Source organism: Pleurodeles waltl, chromosome 12 (assembly GCF_031143425.1).
Source record: "Pleurodeles waltl isolate 20211129_DDA chromosome 12, aPleWal1.hap1.20221129, whole genome shotgun sequence".
Lineage (NCBI taxonomy): Eukaryota > Metazoa > Chordata > Amphibia > Caudata > Salamandridae > Pleurodeles > Pleurodeles waltl.
Window position 1 is genome coordinate 13,370,506 of NC_090451.1, and position 15,427 is coordinate 13,385,932.

General features: G+C 42.4%; 1 protein-coding gene across 14 annotated transcripts in view; it reads right to left on the minus strand.

The window, feature by feature from the left end:
- Nucleotides 1-15,427, minus strand: part of DAZAP1 (DAZ associated protein 1) — a 432,244-nt gene that overhangs the window by 250,166 nt on the left and 166,651 nt on the right. For 12 of the 14 annotated variants that reach the window (XM_069215789.1, XM_069215779.1, XM_069215778.1 and 9 more), the window contains one exon: nucleotides 9,360-9,442. The exons of the other annotated variants lie outside the window; for them this stretch is intronic. In XM_069215789.1, the coding sequence (XP_069071890.1) occupies nucleotides 9,360-9,442 (83 nt within the window). The remainder of the gene's footprint in view (nucleotides 1-9,359; nucleotides 9,443-15,427) is intronic. 14 annotated transcript variants of the gene reach the window in all.

Consider the following 15,427-nt stretch of genomic DNA (forward strand, 5'->3'; position numbering starts at 1 on the left):
GTCACATTCAACGCTCAAAAAACACTCATAAGGAAGAGTCCCTTCTTCATCCAAAAGATCAACGTAATCGACAAAACAGTCAATGAGCATCAAGATTCTACAAACCCAATAGACTTCAAAATACAATGTGTGGATTACAACAATGAATATCAGGACAATAGCCTGAGTATCCCAAACCTGAAAGACCTAGAAGTATGCACAAAGCTCCAAATGAATAGATAGCACTGGATATGCTATTTTTTGTTTTGTTTTTTTACAAGACTTGAGACACCTACCAATGTTTACCTCCAACATCCATTTCACAAACTCGCGAAACTACCACCACCAACTCTGCATGCACAAATGGGATCACTAAATCAGATTATACAGTTGGCAAAGGTAACCCTTCTCAAGGCAAGGGCCACCTTACTGACACCAGTGGAACAGACGGAGATGTTTCCAGCTCTGACTAATAGGGACCACGACAGGACAAGGACAAATGTATTTTCCAAAATAAGGACCTGGATGGATCTTTTATTTTTGACAGTGATAAAACCTTTTCAAATAACCAAGGAGGATCTCCGAGAGATTTGTCACCAGACAATGGCAAATTTCATTCCTTAACAGAGAAAGCATCACGCCGCTTCAGTCTGCCTATTTAGCAGTTTAAAAAATCGTGTTTTCTATTTGCCTTACAAAAAAAGTGTAACACAAGTGCTAGGTGTAAAACAATTGTGCACTACATTTGGTAGGAAGAACAAATGATGCGGTTCCCAGCTACAGCTTCCATTTATGTAGCACACATGAAAAAGAAAAAGAAAACTACGTCGGCAGCTTCAGCTTTAACCCTGAACGGAGTTAAAACTGAATTGGCTGTCTTGGCCGCAGTGCAGTGGTGATTACAAAATACTCCTATACCATGCACAGCTTTCATGGACAAAAAGGGAAGGACATAGCAAGTACTGATAGCAAGACTACCATTTTCTATGTGACAAAAGGAGCCAAAATCCCTGCCTTAGTCAAAGGAGGCTCAAAAGTAATGCGACTAGGCAATCAAGAACTATGAATTATCATAGGAACATGTCCCTGGAGCATTCAACGAATAACCGGACAAAATGAGCAGACATTACAAAAATGGGATACAGACAACAATTATTTTTAGTGTTCCACAAGTTTGGAACAACTTTGGGACACCCACATACAAAATGCAAGGGATTTGCAAGCACCCCCAGACGGCAGGAGAAGCCTTCTCAACTAAATGGACAGGGAAATGCCTTCCTCCTAATCTGCTAAAGAAAGAAGACTGGAAAGTAACCTTAGTTGTGCCAACATAGGCCTGTCAACACTGGTTCACAGAACTCTGGAACATCTCCATCCAAACACTAATCCATTTCAAAGTGGATCCTCACTTGCTAAGAAGGAACAAGGCAACCACTATCACAATCTCCAATCCTTTCAGCTAACATTCTTGCTCCTCAAGACCTAGAACGCAGTCATTTGAATATTCAAGCATATTGTAAGTAGATGCTGGAGCAGCAAAGGTTCCTTCGGTTATCACAAAATACAATATGAAACAGAAAAGATTAATTTTATGGGCAGAAAAATTGAATCCTTTACAAATGGCATGGTGTAGGAAGCCTGCCTGGTGTGTGGTGGGTACATAAGGAACTTACATCTTATACCAGGTCCAGGTATCCCCTCTTAGTGAAGTGTAGACAGTGTCTAGAAGCCAGGCTCTCTAGAGGTAGGTGTGGATGAGCAGCCAAGGCTTATCTAGGAGGCATGCAAAGATCATGCAAAACCACTGTAGTCACACAGCACTTACAGGCATGAAAGAACCACACGGTGTTAGAAAATAAAGGTACTTTATTTTCGTACCAAATACTAAAATACTGTATAGGTAATACTCCACTAGCAGGTGAGTAAATACACTATATTCTATACACCTTAGTAATCAGGAGTGGGCATGGAAAGCAATCAAAAACAATGAAATGCCATTAAGTAATAGAGACCCTAGGGGGACACCAAACCATATATATTTAAAAAACTTGAATGTGAAAGGCAGACCCCATCCAGTTAAGTGGAATCTGTAGAGGGGTGCTGGAGGACATGGGAACCCCAAAAGGTAACTACTATAGAGTACCTCCCAGTGACCAGAAGAGAAGATCTAAACTCTGCAAAAGGGCTGTGCAAGACGTAAGCAAGACTGTAAGAAACAGAAGATGGATCCTGATAGAAGAGGACCTGCAAATGAAGGGGACCAAGTCCAGTTCCAGTTGGAGTGTCCGGTTGGGGCAGGATCCACTACCCACCCTTCTGGAGGTGCAGGGCCAGGTCGACGGTAGAGACCAGGAGTCGGCTATGCAGCACAGGAAGTGTTCCAGAAGTGATGCAGTTGATGTCCCACATCGGAAGAAGAGGTGCAGTCCATCAGTGGTGTAGAAAAACAAACAAGCCTTGCCAAAGGCAAGAGGTGCAGAAAAAGAGTTGAAGAGCCTCTGGGGACCAAGAAGCTCCAAGTGAAGGAGGGGAGTCCCAGGCGGCCCTCAGCAGTGAGGAGAGCCAGAAGTCAAGAATGCAGCCCTATCAGGCAACTCACAGACAGCAGGCACAGGAGTTGCAGTGAGGCCCACTCAGCACACATAGAAAGGAGTCCCACGTCACTGGAGCAACAAGCCTTGATAGCTGCAAGAGTCGCTGTGCACAAGGGAGCTGTCCTGCAAGGAGATGCAAAGACTCACCACCTCCTAAGTTGGATAGCTGGTAGAGGGGACCGAGCGGACCACTCCAGACCACTTCCTGTGTTGCAGGATCCACACACAGTTGCAGGGGAGAGGATCCACAAGGCCGGTCGTCGATGCAGTTGGTGCCTGCGGGGGAGTGACTCCTTCACTCCAAGGGAGATTCCTTCTTGCTTCTTGGTGCAGACTGAAGACTTGCCGCCCTCAGAGGATGCACAGCCAGGGAAATGTTGCAGTTGCTGAAAGGAGCTGGAGAAACAATGTTGTAGAGCAAAGTCGTCGCTAGAGCTGCAGTTTGTAGGTTCCTGTGAAGTTCAGTTGCGGTTCCAATGGCCAGAAGTAAATGTTCAGAGGTGCCCTGTGGAATTTCACCTGTCGAATCTGAGGATCTACCCAAGGAGGAGACCCTAAATACAAAGCTTAGTTCACATTTTTTGGATGCAAAACACGGTCCTGACGACATGTGGTGGATAGTACTACAAGTACCCAGATACGACAGTAATAACCCTAACTATTTATTTAAGATCGAACAGAGATGGGTTTTTCGATTGACAACCCACAAAGAAGGACTGAATGATGACATACCATGGAATCTTTTAACATCTTAATCTGTGGAAGGGTTATTACAACCTACCTCAAATTATTATGTACATTTTCTGTAGACTTATATTGATCAGCTTCCCCCCCTCTTTTAACTGAGTTGACATGCATTTATATAGATTCAGTTGAGTGACCTTAATAGATCAGAAAATATATATGTATATATATATATATATATATATATATATATATATATATATATATATATTTTCAATTTTTTTTTACTTTTTCCATTTATTATTCTTTCTCTCTTTGTTGCCCTTACAAAATAGACACATTTTTGTTGTCTGCACTATTTTTTCATTAAAATAGAATGGTGCTATAGGGTAATTTGCCATTTCAGTACCATCATATGGGTCCTGATACTTTTTAGGAATGTAAAGATGGCCCCCATTTTGACTTCTATTGGCCTTGGCAGGAACAGCTCCACTTCATAATAACACGACGTTATTTGATCACTCCAAGATGGCCGCCGGTAATAGAGACTGTGGTCCTTTCTCTATTTTGAGTATCCGGAACAACCGGCTGGTTTGTTCCGGCATACTCGCGCTAAACATCGCTTGCTTAAATAACATCCAGCCGCACCGGCACACCGTCTTCAGGCGCGCGGCACGGGGCAGGTTTTCCGGATCCTTCAAGGAGCAAACTAAGTAAGCACGGGGTCACGGAAGGTATTTCCTCCGTCCCCGTTTTCAGATCCTTGACGCATTTTTGCACTTTTTCCATTGTTTAACGGTTTCCATGGTGATATTTCTGCCGCGTTAACCGGGTGAACCGACAAGGTTCACTATGACCTGATAATATATCTTAGTTCCTACCTCAAATTGTGAGTGGGCATATGGTAACATATACTAGTTACTCTAGAGCATGTAAGCATTCTCTATTTTTGCAACAGCATGTTTTTGGGCCAAAATGAATAAGGGTTGTTATTCGGTCATATGACTAATCGTACTTACGATGTGGATTGCTTTTTATACGACTGAGCAGGCACATGGCTGCAGCAGTTTCAATGTGAATTACATTGCCATAGAGCTTATAATAACCCATTCTTTTACATATAATTGACTTTTAACCAACACTATATATATGTATATACATCTTTTTACACCATTCTGTCCAACATAGAACTCAGTGATCTAATGTAGACGGCGATACGAAGACTTTGCCAATGTCGTGTCACTATGTACTGTTTGCGGTGCTACATTATTACATATTATTATTTTTATCTAGTTCGATCTCCTTGGTTGATGCTAACGCAGACCTAGGGAGCCCAATCTCGAATATGGGATGGTAAGCATCACAACCTATTCATCCTTATTTTCTACACACTGACTGAGGGTGGTTGTCACTATAATTGTTTTTCTGTGTTGATCACTGGCACTAATTGTTATGTGTTTTTTTGATTCTATGCAGGGCGACTGTACTGACCTACTGACTTAGACATACTCTGTCTTCTACTCTGTAAGTGACTTTCTGTGCACTTGATTATTTTTGATACATAGGAGAAGTAGTTTAATAACAAGTTTTTTTCGTGGGTCCTGAAGAAGCGTCAAAGGATCACTTTGTGACCGACCATAGACGCGAAACATGTTGACCATGTAGGACTAGGTAAACTACCTTCCCTAATTAGCGAGTGTAATGGTACATTATTTACAGTAACACTCCTATATTCCTGTTTTTAATCTTGGCCTGGACCTAGTTTCTAACACATTAAAATAATGGTTTAGGTTCTGAGCTAATTTTAAGAGTTTTTTGTCTCTCCTTTATATTCTCCGTTTCTTAGTCAGTCTCTTTCCCAGACTTCCTTTGTTAGCAATTTAACGATGGTTGAGAGCCACCCAGAATGCTGGGTGGCCCGCCAGGCATTGCAGCACCAGTCTGGCGAGGAGTAAGCCCAATGATGATACCTGTCACCCTAGTGGGTGCTTGAGGGCTCGCCTAAAATACCCTGTATAGTTTAATTTTTGCTGAATAGAACTCAATTAGTTCTCTTGTTTTCTCTCTCTTTTGTGGAACAGTGCACTTATATTGATATTACAGGTTCATTTTGGGTGACTGTGCACTGGACCAATCAATCTCCCAGTCCCTATTTTTGTTTAAAGGAGACCCTAAATAGCCTTAAAGGGGGGATTGGTCACCTAGCAGGGTGAACAACTATCAGGAGGCGGCTGACACGTCACCTGCCTTACCTGGCCACTCAGTGCGCCTAGAGGCCTCTGCCCATCTTGGATTAAAGATGGCATAATCAAGTGGCCACCTGGAGGAGCTCTGGGCACCACCCTTAGGGTGGTGATTGACAGACTTCTGCAAACCGGTTTATGCAAGTAGGGAACCAAATGTGCCCTTCAAAGTATACCAGTGGCTTGGGGAGGCTACCCCTGCAGGGGTGCCCTCACACACAGGTACCTGCAACCCTGCTCTCTATGGGGTGGGGGAATGGGGCAGGGTGATGTCCCAAACAACGATATTTAGAGGGGGGGAGCACAGTCATTGGGGTCCTGGTTAGCAGGATTCCAGAAACACAGTCAAAACACAATGGCAGCAGGCAAAAAGTGGGGGTAACCATGCCAAAAAGGGAGTACTTTCCTCCACATGGCATCATTTTTTTGCCATACAGATTAAAACTTGCAAAATCAGGTTTGGCTCTTAGTTCTAATAAGGTCCACCTTTCTGCGATCAATAGATTTGTATAAGGATAAAAACTAAGGAGTTCACGTAAGAGCTCTTCAGAGTTCTCTCTAAAGGCAAATTTATTTACGAAATGGGACCCAATACTGTATTGTATATGTTAATTCAAGCACCTTTATAAAACACTACTTTTCTGCTAGTGATCTCTTCTATGAAAAGAGTCAGTGTATTGCATGCTCCGTCTTACAAAAAAACACTTTTAATTTTCCTCAGGAGATAAGGTAATGTTGACCAGTAAACTCAAATGTATTCAAAAGGTACATAATTTCATACAAATCAGAAAATATTGCTATCTATTTTTTATCTTAAAAAAGAATGGCTGCAGAGGAGGTGCTGCATTCCCTAGATACCAAACGGTCTCAAATCTTATCTCCATCGCACTAAGGAATTTCAACAACCAGATCAATTATTCATAGCCTGCAGGACAATGAATGAAAAAAATCCATAACAAAAAAGTCCTTCTCAAGAGGGATCACAGCATGCACATCTTTTGCGCATACCATCATAAACACACCTCTAACAAGAAATGTTGGAGAAGGCTAAAAAGCGAAGGCATCAACACTAGCTCTGGCAAAGGAGTCGCGCTTAAGGACATATGCAGCATCGCCATGTGGTTGGACGACTTCCAAGCAAAGACGAAGCGCTTCGTAACCTCTCCATAAGCTCTGCCTCATGCCCACCAATCACTGTGTTTATGGTCATGGTTTAAACTGCTATGCGTATCTATGAAAAGTCCAATGCTGAAGGAGGACAAAAGCTACTAGTAACTCCAGTTCACCAGTATTGGTATTTTTCATAGATTCACATGGAACCCACCCTCTGCAGTTTAGCCATGGGGCTTTCAAATTGTTTTTAAAAAAGAGGTTGGCTTCTATGTCACTCAAGAGGCCGAACAGTCTGGCAGGATGAAAGCATCTGGCAGGGGAGCACCTCAGGCGATGAGTCTCTGATTAGCTGGAGCATGGGTCATTTATAACAGACTACTTTAAGACTTTTTTAGTGGAAACAGCCTTAACTATAACTACACAGCTGCTATCACCAACTCGCTAATTTTAATGTCATTAAATACATGGGAGGGACTACTCAGTACTGTGACCACCAATAAAGAGTCCCTGAAAAAAGGGGGAAAGACCTTGAAGAAAAAAGGAAGAAAGCTAGAAATGTAAAAGAGGGATGAGAGGATCACACTGGAGTGGGCCTCTGACATACGTCTGGTAGAGAAAACAAAGATTCACGCTAAATTCAGTCAACAGGATAAAACTTACCTCACAAAAAGATGACTAGTGAAGCTTGACAAAAAACTTCATAAACACAAGAGAATTTTTTTTAAATATCAAGATCCTGAGCTCTTAGAACAGGAACAAGCCGAGATACCAACTGTCACTGTGCTCATGGTGACGCCGTGTGGGCCCAATATGAGCTTCAACATAACACTCAGTTTAACAATGGGAAACTGAGCCCCTGTGACAACACTGAAGTTTCTATTTTCACTTTTGAAATTGAGAAAAGGTTTTTAAGGAGCATTGATGCTACAGGTGTTTATTAATTTTTTATAGATTTCCAATATTTTTGTTTTACATTTAAAATAAGTAACGGAGTCCCATTTTACCTTACTTATACACTGTTTTTGGAAAGAGTTTTTTTCTCTTAAATTTCAATGGTTCTCAGGATCCCACACATGTATGTCACTATACAGCAGACTTCAAAATAAGAGGAAGAGTCTTGAAATCATGAGTCCTGCTCCGACAGCAGATTCCATACATATACATTTTTAATTATGCACCGGCAGTGGTAGTCTTCAAATGAGTCTTAACATCTGATGAGCTACTGCCCTGAATTAAACTTTCATAATTTAAGAACAGGCTTCTCAATGACAATACCACTAATATCGGAGTCTAGGTCTTGATGGCAGGTTCCTGGCTACAGGACAAACATTTTGAATGCCTGACTGGACGCCAACTGTATCATCATTCAGGAAAAATAAAGGAGAACAGGTGATGGGCTTCGAAAAGTAATTTATTTCCAACGCAGATACACAAAGCAGATGTTTCATATTTAAAGAAAAAGCCTGAATGTGGTTTGAGCAGAATCCTTACCTTAACTTCTCAATCAAGGGGACCTTCAGGAACCCACTGTAAGGAGTCGGGACTAATCACTATCAATGACTATAAATCAACATACCGTGCAGAATCTCTATTAAGCAAGGAAAAAATGAATAGGTGACACTGATTAATGGAGAGAAACAAAACACTGCAGTCCGCACAGACACCAGAAAACAAACTGAAATCCACATCTGGCTTCTGGGCTGAAAGTTCTACGTCATTTGAATCTTAGAGAACCCGTTCTCCTAATGATAAAGAACAAACCAGTGTTGTTTTCCTCACTACAAAGCAATAGTCTAACTGTGGCTTTCTATCCATACCCAAATACTTATCTCCAACCTTGTGGAATATCAGAACAGTAAACGCTTTGAAATCTCGCTTATGTATCCCCACAGTCTGTGCTCAGCTCAATGAAGCTCTGCCTCTGTGGAAGTCCAGAGATATTTCCTTACCGCCTTACTTCAGTGATCACGTTTTCAGAAAAGGAATCCTTAGCACAACCATCAATGAAGGAACCTTTACCTATGTGGTACACCGAGAAAGCATATGCATACCTTTCCTTCTCTGTACTTGCTCCTACCTAGATTCAAGAGTCTGGAGTGTGCGGAGACCACCAAATTTGAAAGAGTCATTAGGCTGAACTAACAACACAGTATGAAGAGGTCACTTATCTGCAGAGTGCTTCATTTAGAAGGAGTGGGTTTGTAACAATTTAACAGTAAGTGACCCAATTTAAAACGTACAACCATTCCTTCACAATGTTTATAGCTGTTATTATCGATTACAAATAAGATAAGAATTTAAAGCTTTGTTTCCAAATCGCAATCATTCTACAATTTCAATATTTGTTATACATCGGAAGGAATGGTATCCAGCCAAGCCTCAGGGAGGTGAGAGATTATTCACTGGATCTCACGGTGTGGTGACTAAACAGAAACCGCAACTCTTAATAATGCCCAAATAGAATGAAATGCTACCTCTGGCACAGATCTAGTGACGTCCAACAACGGCAGTGCCATAAGGATGGAGAGATCTTACGGTCAGTGACTACACGGTTACGGCCAGATGATGTGAAAAATGCACCCTCCTAACAAGTGAGCTACCAAAAGACTCAGCACCAGAGAGGCAAAGGTTTCATTTCGCCATATTCCCCCCAGTAAACACCCCCCTGACTGACTCACCAGTGGAATGCCCCAGCTTCCCAAGACTTGGCTTTATGTTAAGTAAAAATAAAACTACAACTACACACTTTTTTGCCCATGATGTCGTGAAAATGCATGTTGACAGCCTGGTCCACTGATTGTTCGTCCTCGAAAGTTATAAATCCAAAACCTAGCCAACGACGAAGAGTGAATCAAGGTAGCAGGGTGTTGTGACACAAAACAGGATGATGAACAATATCAGGGGCATAACCAAGGGTTTGGCTGCAGGTTTCAGATTCAAGCCAGGCTGCAGGCTGAAAAACCTTAGGAACTTAGTTAATAAATGATCTGTTTTACTTTTGACTTTGTCAATTTCAGAAATTTTGAGGGGGAAAAAAAATCACTGTTAAGGACGAAAAATAAATCATTCTACACTCAACCTAGGATCGTGTGCCACATTTTTAAAAGGCTGCTAAATTATCATTTCTGGAATTTCTAAAAGTACTTACAAAGTATTGGTCCAATTTGAACATTTTACAGTAACAAAGTCGGATGAACCACAAAAGTGTTCAGAATTCATGCACCTCAGCACCAAACCCACGATTCCACAAGTCATCTACCGTCACGCTACAAAGGAGTGTGGCGTTCCACATACAAACATGTGCAGCCGCCCCCTCTTTTCCCCTTGTTCAGGACTGGCTTAAACGTTTGACAATACAACATCAATCTATGATGTTGGATAATAATCTATAGAGGGCTCTTGCCTCTACAAGTGATTGTGCAAACAGCTGACATTCTCCCATGAACCTCTGCTGAACATCACACACTAACCAATGAACACTGCTTCTATAGCATCGATATAGCAACAAGAGCCGTACACAATACGATGAGAAGACATGCCTGGCTATATAGAAATGTTTGCTGAAACCTTGTCCGACTCCCCCTTACAAACATCTTCTAAATTAGACTGCTGGTTAACAAAGTCCCCTCTCTCTGTAAAGAGTATAGTAACTTCAAGCAACAACTTATCACTTCAAAGACAGATCTGCTAAGGTCTTTAACCATGCTGGGTCTGGCAAAGTCTGCTGTCATACAACAGAGTACATCCTGTTACCTGTGTGCACACGGTAGCCTAGGAGTTGAAAATAAAGGCTGAATCATTACAGGCAAAACAGCTTCTCTGAAACCTTAGGCTTCCCCCTTGATTGGCATTTTACTTTGCAGCTAATGCTGACAGCAGCCACATATTGCTTGTAAGCGTTAAACAGAAATACAATATCTATAACAGTAAATGTCTCTTGAAGCTTATCCAACTTTGTTGGGGAAGCCCAAAGAGGCCTATTGTGAAGAAGGTTATAATTAAGATACACAGATACAGGCCAAAAAGAATTTCAGCAGGTCAATTCTGCTGTGAGAAACACGAACAAAAGGCATTTTTACAATAAAACAAATATGAAAATGTTTTTTTTTTTCTTTTTTAATCCCACACTGAAAACAGAAGTATAAACGAAGTTTTGAAGTTTTGTAATGCAGACTTCTGCGAAATCAGAGAGCAGCTTCGATCCTAACATATTTGCATGGAAGCAACCAAGTACACAGTGGGGGAACGACCATGCACTTGGACAATACCTATGTGCCTAAACAAAGGCCTGGCATACACACAAGTGGTGAGGTCCCTTCTGTGCATACTAGGCTCTCTCGCTGAACTCCTTCATTCTGCCTCAGGGAAGTCAGAAGGACAAATTCTGCCGCCCTCTCTTTTGGTGCAGTTCACCTTGGCCTACAAAATGTGAACTCAAGGTCCGTGTTGAGATTAGAGCAGTCACCGTATTAATCATGTGAATTCATGACTGAATCTAGGTACAAGGAGTAATTTTAGTTTGCCTTGAAAAACATAAGTAGTCAGAAATAAAAGGACATGGTCTCATTAAGGTTGTGTGTAAAGTCCCAGTTATATCTCACCATAGGTTACACAAAAAGAACACACTGAGTGTTGGATCCAATCAATGTCTAGGCAGCCAGGAGTAACTGCAAATAATGTAATGCATTTAGAGTCGATCCAAGGAATCTTCATTTGGGCATCAGTCATAAAATATGGAAGGCAAGGGACAACTAGCTGACCGCTGGAGATAAAGGCAAGGGACCATTGGTTGAGCAATGGAGATCTACCACTCCTATGGGAAAAGGAACAACAGATGGAGATGACGAGGATTCGGTCAACGAAGGCATCAAAATGGAGTAGAAGTAATATGCATTAACAGAAGGCTCGAGGACTGAAAAGGGAGGACAACTGGGGAAAAGCTTCATGCACTGAGAAGGCAAGAAAAAAAAGAGCAGAAGCCGTATGCAGCAGCAGGGTGGAGAAGGAACTGAAGAAGCAGAACAATTCTTGAGAAGCAGGTGCATTAAAAGAAGAAGGTGGGGTGGCGGGCTGAGAAGTGATAAGAAGCAGTGTGCATTAACAGAGGTGATGAGGACTGGCGACAAGCAAGAGGGGTGTATCTGAACCAGACAAGACACGATGAGACATGTGCAAGGGCAAAGGTTACTTACCTGTAACTACAGTTCTTCAGAGTTAGGATCTTTCATACGTTTGCATGCTTGAATTTTTCACAGGCGTCCGTTTGGGAACTCTTAGTAAGAATCTGTTAACAGAGCAGCATTTTAATACATTTATTGACACTGAAAACAAATGAATAACATTCAGACCACAACTAGCCCATCCACCTCCTTTGATCACCGGAGGTCTAGCAATCATGTGGGGGCCCCAGGGTTCCAAATATCCTCAGAGGTTTCAGCTGTTTTCATAGCTTGGATCATAAATTTCTTATTAGCCTCGGGAACGAGAAAGGGCAGGCACATACGAATCCATGAAAGATACTAATGTTGAAGAAGGGTGGTTTACAAGCAAAAAACATGTTTCTTCTCTAGCATTGAATCTTTCTTATATTTACATGAGTGAATTGCATATACCATAGTTGTACATTATATGCAGCATAGGTGCAGGTTGTGCAGCACTGCCTGTCCCACTGAGGCCTCCGCTTTTCAATGGACATGCAGCCAGTAATGCTTGTGGGTTGAAGATCAAGGTGCCGCCTTGCACATGTCTAATAGAGCCCTCCCAGGGAAGAGAACCGCCATGGCAGCAATGTATCTTGTTAAATGCGCCAGCCCTGTTTGTCAGAGGATGCCCAGCTTTGGCATAGCAGTAGAACACTCATGCTGTGATCCAACATATGATGCCCCATTTGGGTAAAGAATGGGGCATCCTGGTTGGAATTTCTCTATGTAACATGCAAATCTGCTTTGCGTTAGTCCTTTATTTGGTCAATGAAGAACTTTAGATGTCATCAGAGGTCCAAAGAATATTTCTGTAGCCGTAGATGGTTGTGCAAAAAAATGTGAGTGAATGTTTCTATTTAGCTAGAACAAAGAGGGTATCTTGGTTATAAATCTGGGGTTCATACACCAAATGACTGTTCTTGACAAATTGTAGGGGAGGATGCTTTAAAGGAAATACCTGTGTTTCCATGCAGTGTCTTATCAGTATTACTGCCAAGAAGACAGCCTTCCATTAAGGCTATTTAAACAATGCCTTATTAAAAAAAGGCTCAAAAGGTTGTTTGAATAGAGCATCTAATACCATAACGAATTCCTTCAGTGCTGAAGAGGGAAAGTGCAGAACAGACCTCTAACTCCTTCACCACCCTAGTTTAAAACCAAAAATGCATGCCAGGAGTTCCGAGAGATCGGGATATGGCAGCCAAATGTAGTCTTATCAGAACAAATCTTAAGCTGAGCTCAGCCAGATGTAGGCGCTAAGGTAGAACCTCATGTGGATGCATTAATGAGGGTCAGTATTACTTGACGTGCTGGGGCACATCTTTTCCATGTCAACTAATGCTTTAAGCATGGAGTCCGCTTTAGCCACTTACAGAATCTTCATAAAATGCTCAGCCGTAGTCCGGGTCCACAGCAGCCAGGAGAGAAGCAGGACTGGGAAGCATCTGCCGCTGGTTTTAGCAAAGGAAGGTATGGAAGCAGCTTGAACGCATCTGACATCTCTATTGCTAAATTCCACCGCTTGGTGAACAGTGAACGGCCATGTCCACACTCAGGCCATTAGTATTACTGAGTATAACTGTACATGTTTCCTTTTCAGCTTCTGTTAAACCCTCAGAACCAGCAGGGTCGGGGGAGAAACCAAATAGCCCTGACCAGGGATTCGAAGATGCTTCTCCTTTGATCAGCATAACATCATTTTTTATGTAGCTATGACATTTTATATCTTGCAGGTGCACCCATCGCTGAAATAGCAGCTAGAGTTGCTTCAGTCCACATACGTTCTGCTTAAGACCCCTGCTGTCTTGTTTTGTAATCCTGAACTATGCTCCAATGTTAGACTGATCTTATGACACTGCACTGCTTCTCTACACAGTCTACAGTTGTCATTGTTCAGCCCTATTTTGACATCCTGGTGCGAGAGCAGCCAACAGTAAGGTTTCCATGGCCAGTCTGGCTGCCCTCCGCTCCAGTATGGGTATGCGCAGTTTTAGCTCTGCATCTGTTGTAATATGGAACTGTGGTTGCCCGTTGTTAAGGTCCTGCCCTGCATATACCTTTTCTTTGTCATTCACCAGGTCAAGGCAGATTCCATCCTTAGGGTTGTTTGAATGCAGTCACCCCACTACCAAAAGATCTGTATCCAGTGCATGTCTAGATCTTCTGACAGGGGTCTCAGTCTACACTGCAGGATTAGCAGAATGCAATATGGAAATATCCCTGCAGCTTTGTATTTTCTTACTGCGACAGGCATCCTTGCATTCACATCATTCTCTTCCCTGTGACAGATAAGGCTTTAGCATATCTGCACAGATGATAGACCTTAGCAAACAAGTCTGATGTGCCCGTATGAGAAGTCATGTTCTTCTGTAGAGGATCAGACCGAATTCCTTCTGTAGCTAGGTGGAACTCCTCTCTGATGTAATCAAGTAATGTATATTCCTTATGGATTGTCTGGGTAGCCTTACCAACCAAATAATCTTTGCTCAAATGTGCCCCCCAGCAAGTTTAAAGTTTGTGGCTCCCAATCCAGCAACATGTGGAAGAGGTAAGCCTTCAAGTGGAGAGTCTTTTGGAGCCATTTCCAGGCTTGGATACTCAGCTGGAATAATCTTGAAGCGCTACTGTTCCTTTGGTCTGAATCTCCATCAGCAGCATCTGATTGAGAAACTTGGCTTACACCCACCAGGACAATGCAGAAGGTGAGTTTGTTACTGGAGGAGGCATGATGGCAGATGCAGAGTCATGAAGTCAAATCTGCTGGGGAGGGGGGCCCTGGAGGTAATCGCTACAGAAGTACTCCATTTTTCATCGCTTTTAAAACCTGCATGAGTACCTGCATCATTTGATGCCTTATCTGTCTCTGGGGAGGGATCATAATACTATGTTTCTTGGTAGGCAGGTGACTTCCTCTTCTTGAGCTATCGCAAGATCATGAGGTCTGATGCCTGAGAAGTAGTTTCACAAATCAGGTTATCATCTGAATATACCTGATGGTAACTGTCTTCCCCGCCAGTATTAAGATGACTGCACTCTTCACTATGCACAGATGCGAAGGAAGCAATATGCAAAGGTTGTGCTGGTGTTATTCGTATTGTGGACACAAGCAACGGTGTGGAACTAATCAGTGCTTGCGCCAAGCTGGAGTCCTTTTTACTTGTGAAGTGGATGATGAAGTTGTGGACAGTTCGTAGCTGCTAAGACAGTGATTGCTGTGAACTTGATGCCTGTGTCTTTGTCAATGATTGATTGTTACTTTTTGATGATGTTATCTAAGGGGGTGGGACTTGTTGATGGTGTCTTCGTCCATGGTTTTACAGCCAACAGAACCGAAATAACACTGGTCAATGGCATAGTCTTAGTGCCAGCGTTCTTGCTCTTACTTATACAGTAGATGGAGATGAGGAGGTGGTGACAATCTCTTTGATGGTGAATTCACCCAGACTGCGCCACTGACAACTCATGACCAGAGGGCTGCAACTTCAAGGCAGTTTGAGGGTCTTTTGGTGGGAGAAAAAATTAGCAGAGCTCTGAGGGTTCCTTGTAGCCAGATACTATATGGTAGAAAATCTAACAGGGATTCTGAAAAGCCTTGGACCCCTTCCTTGCTGAC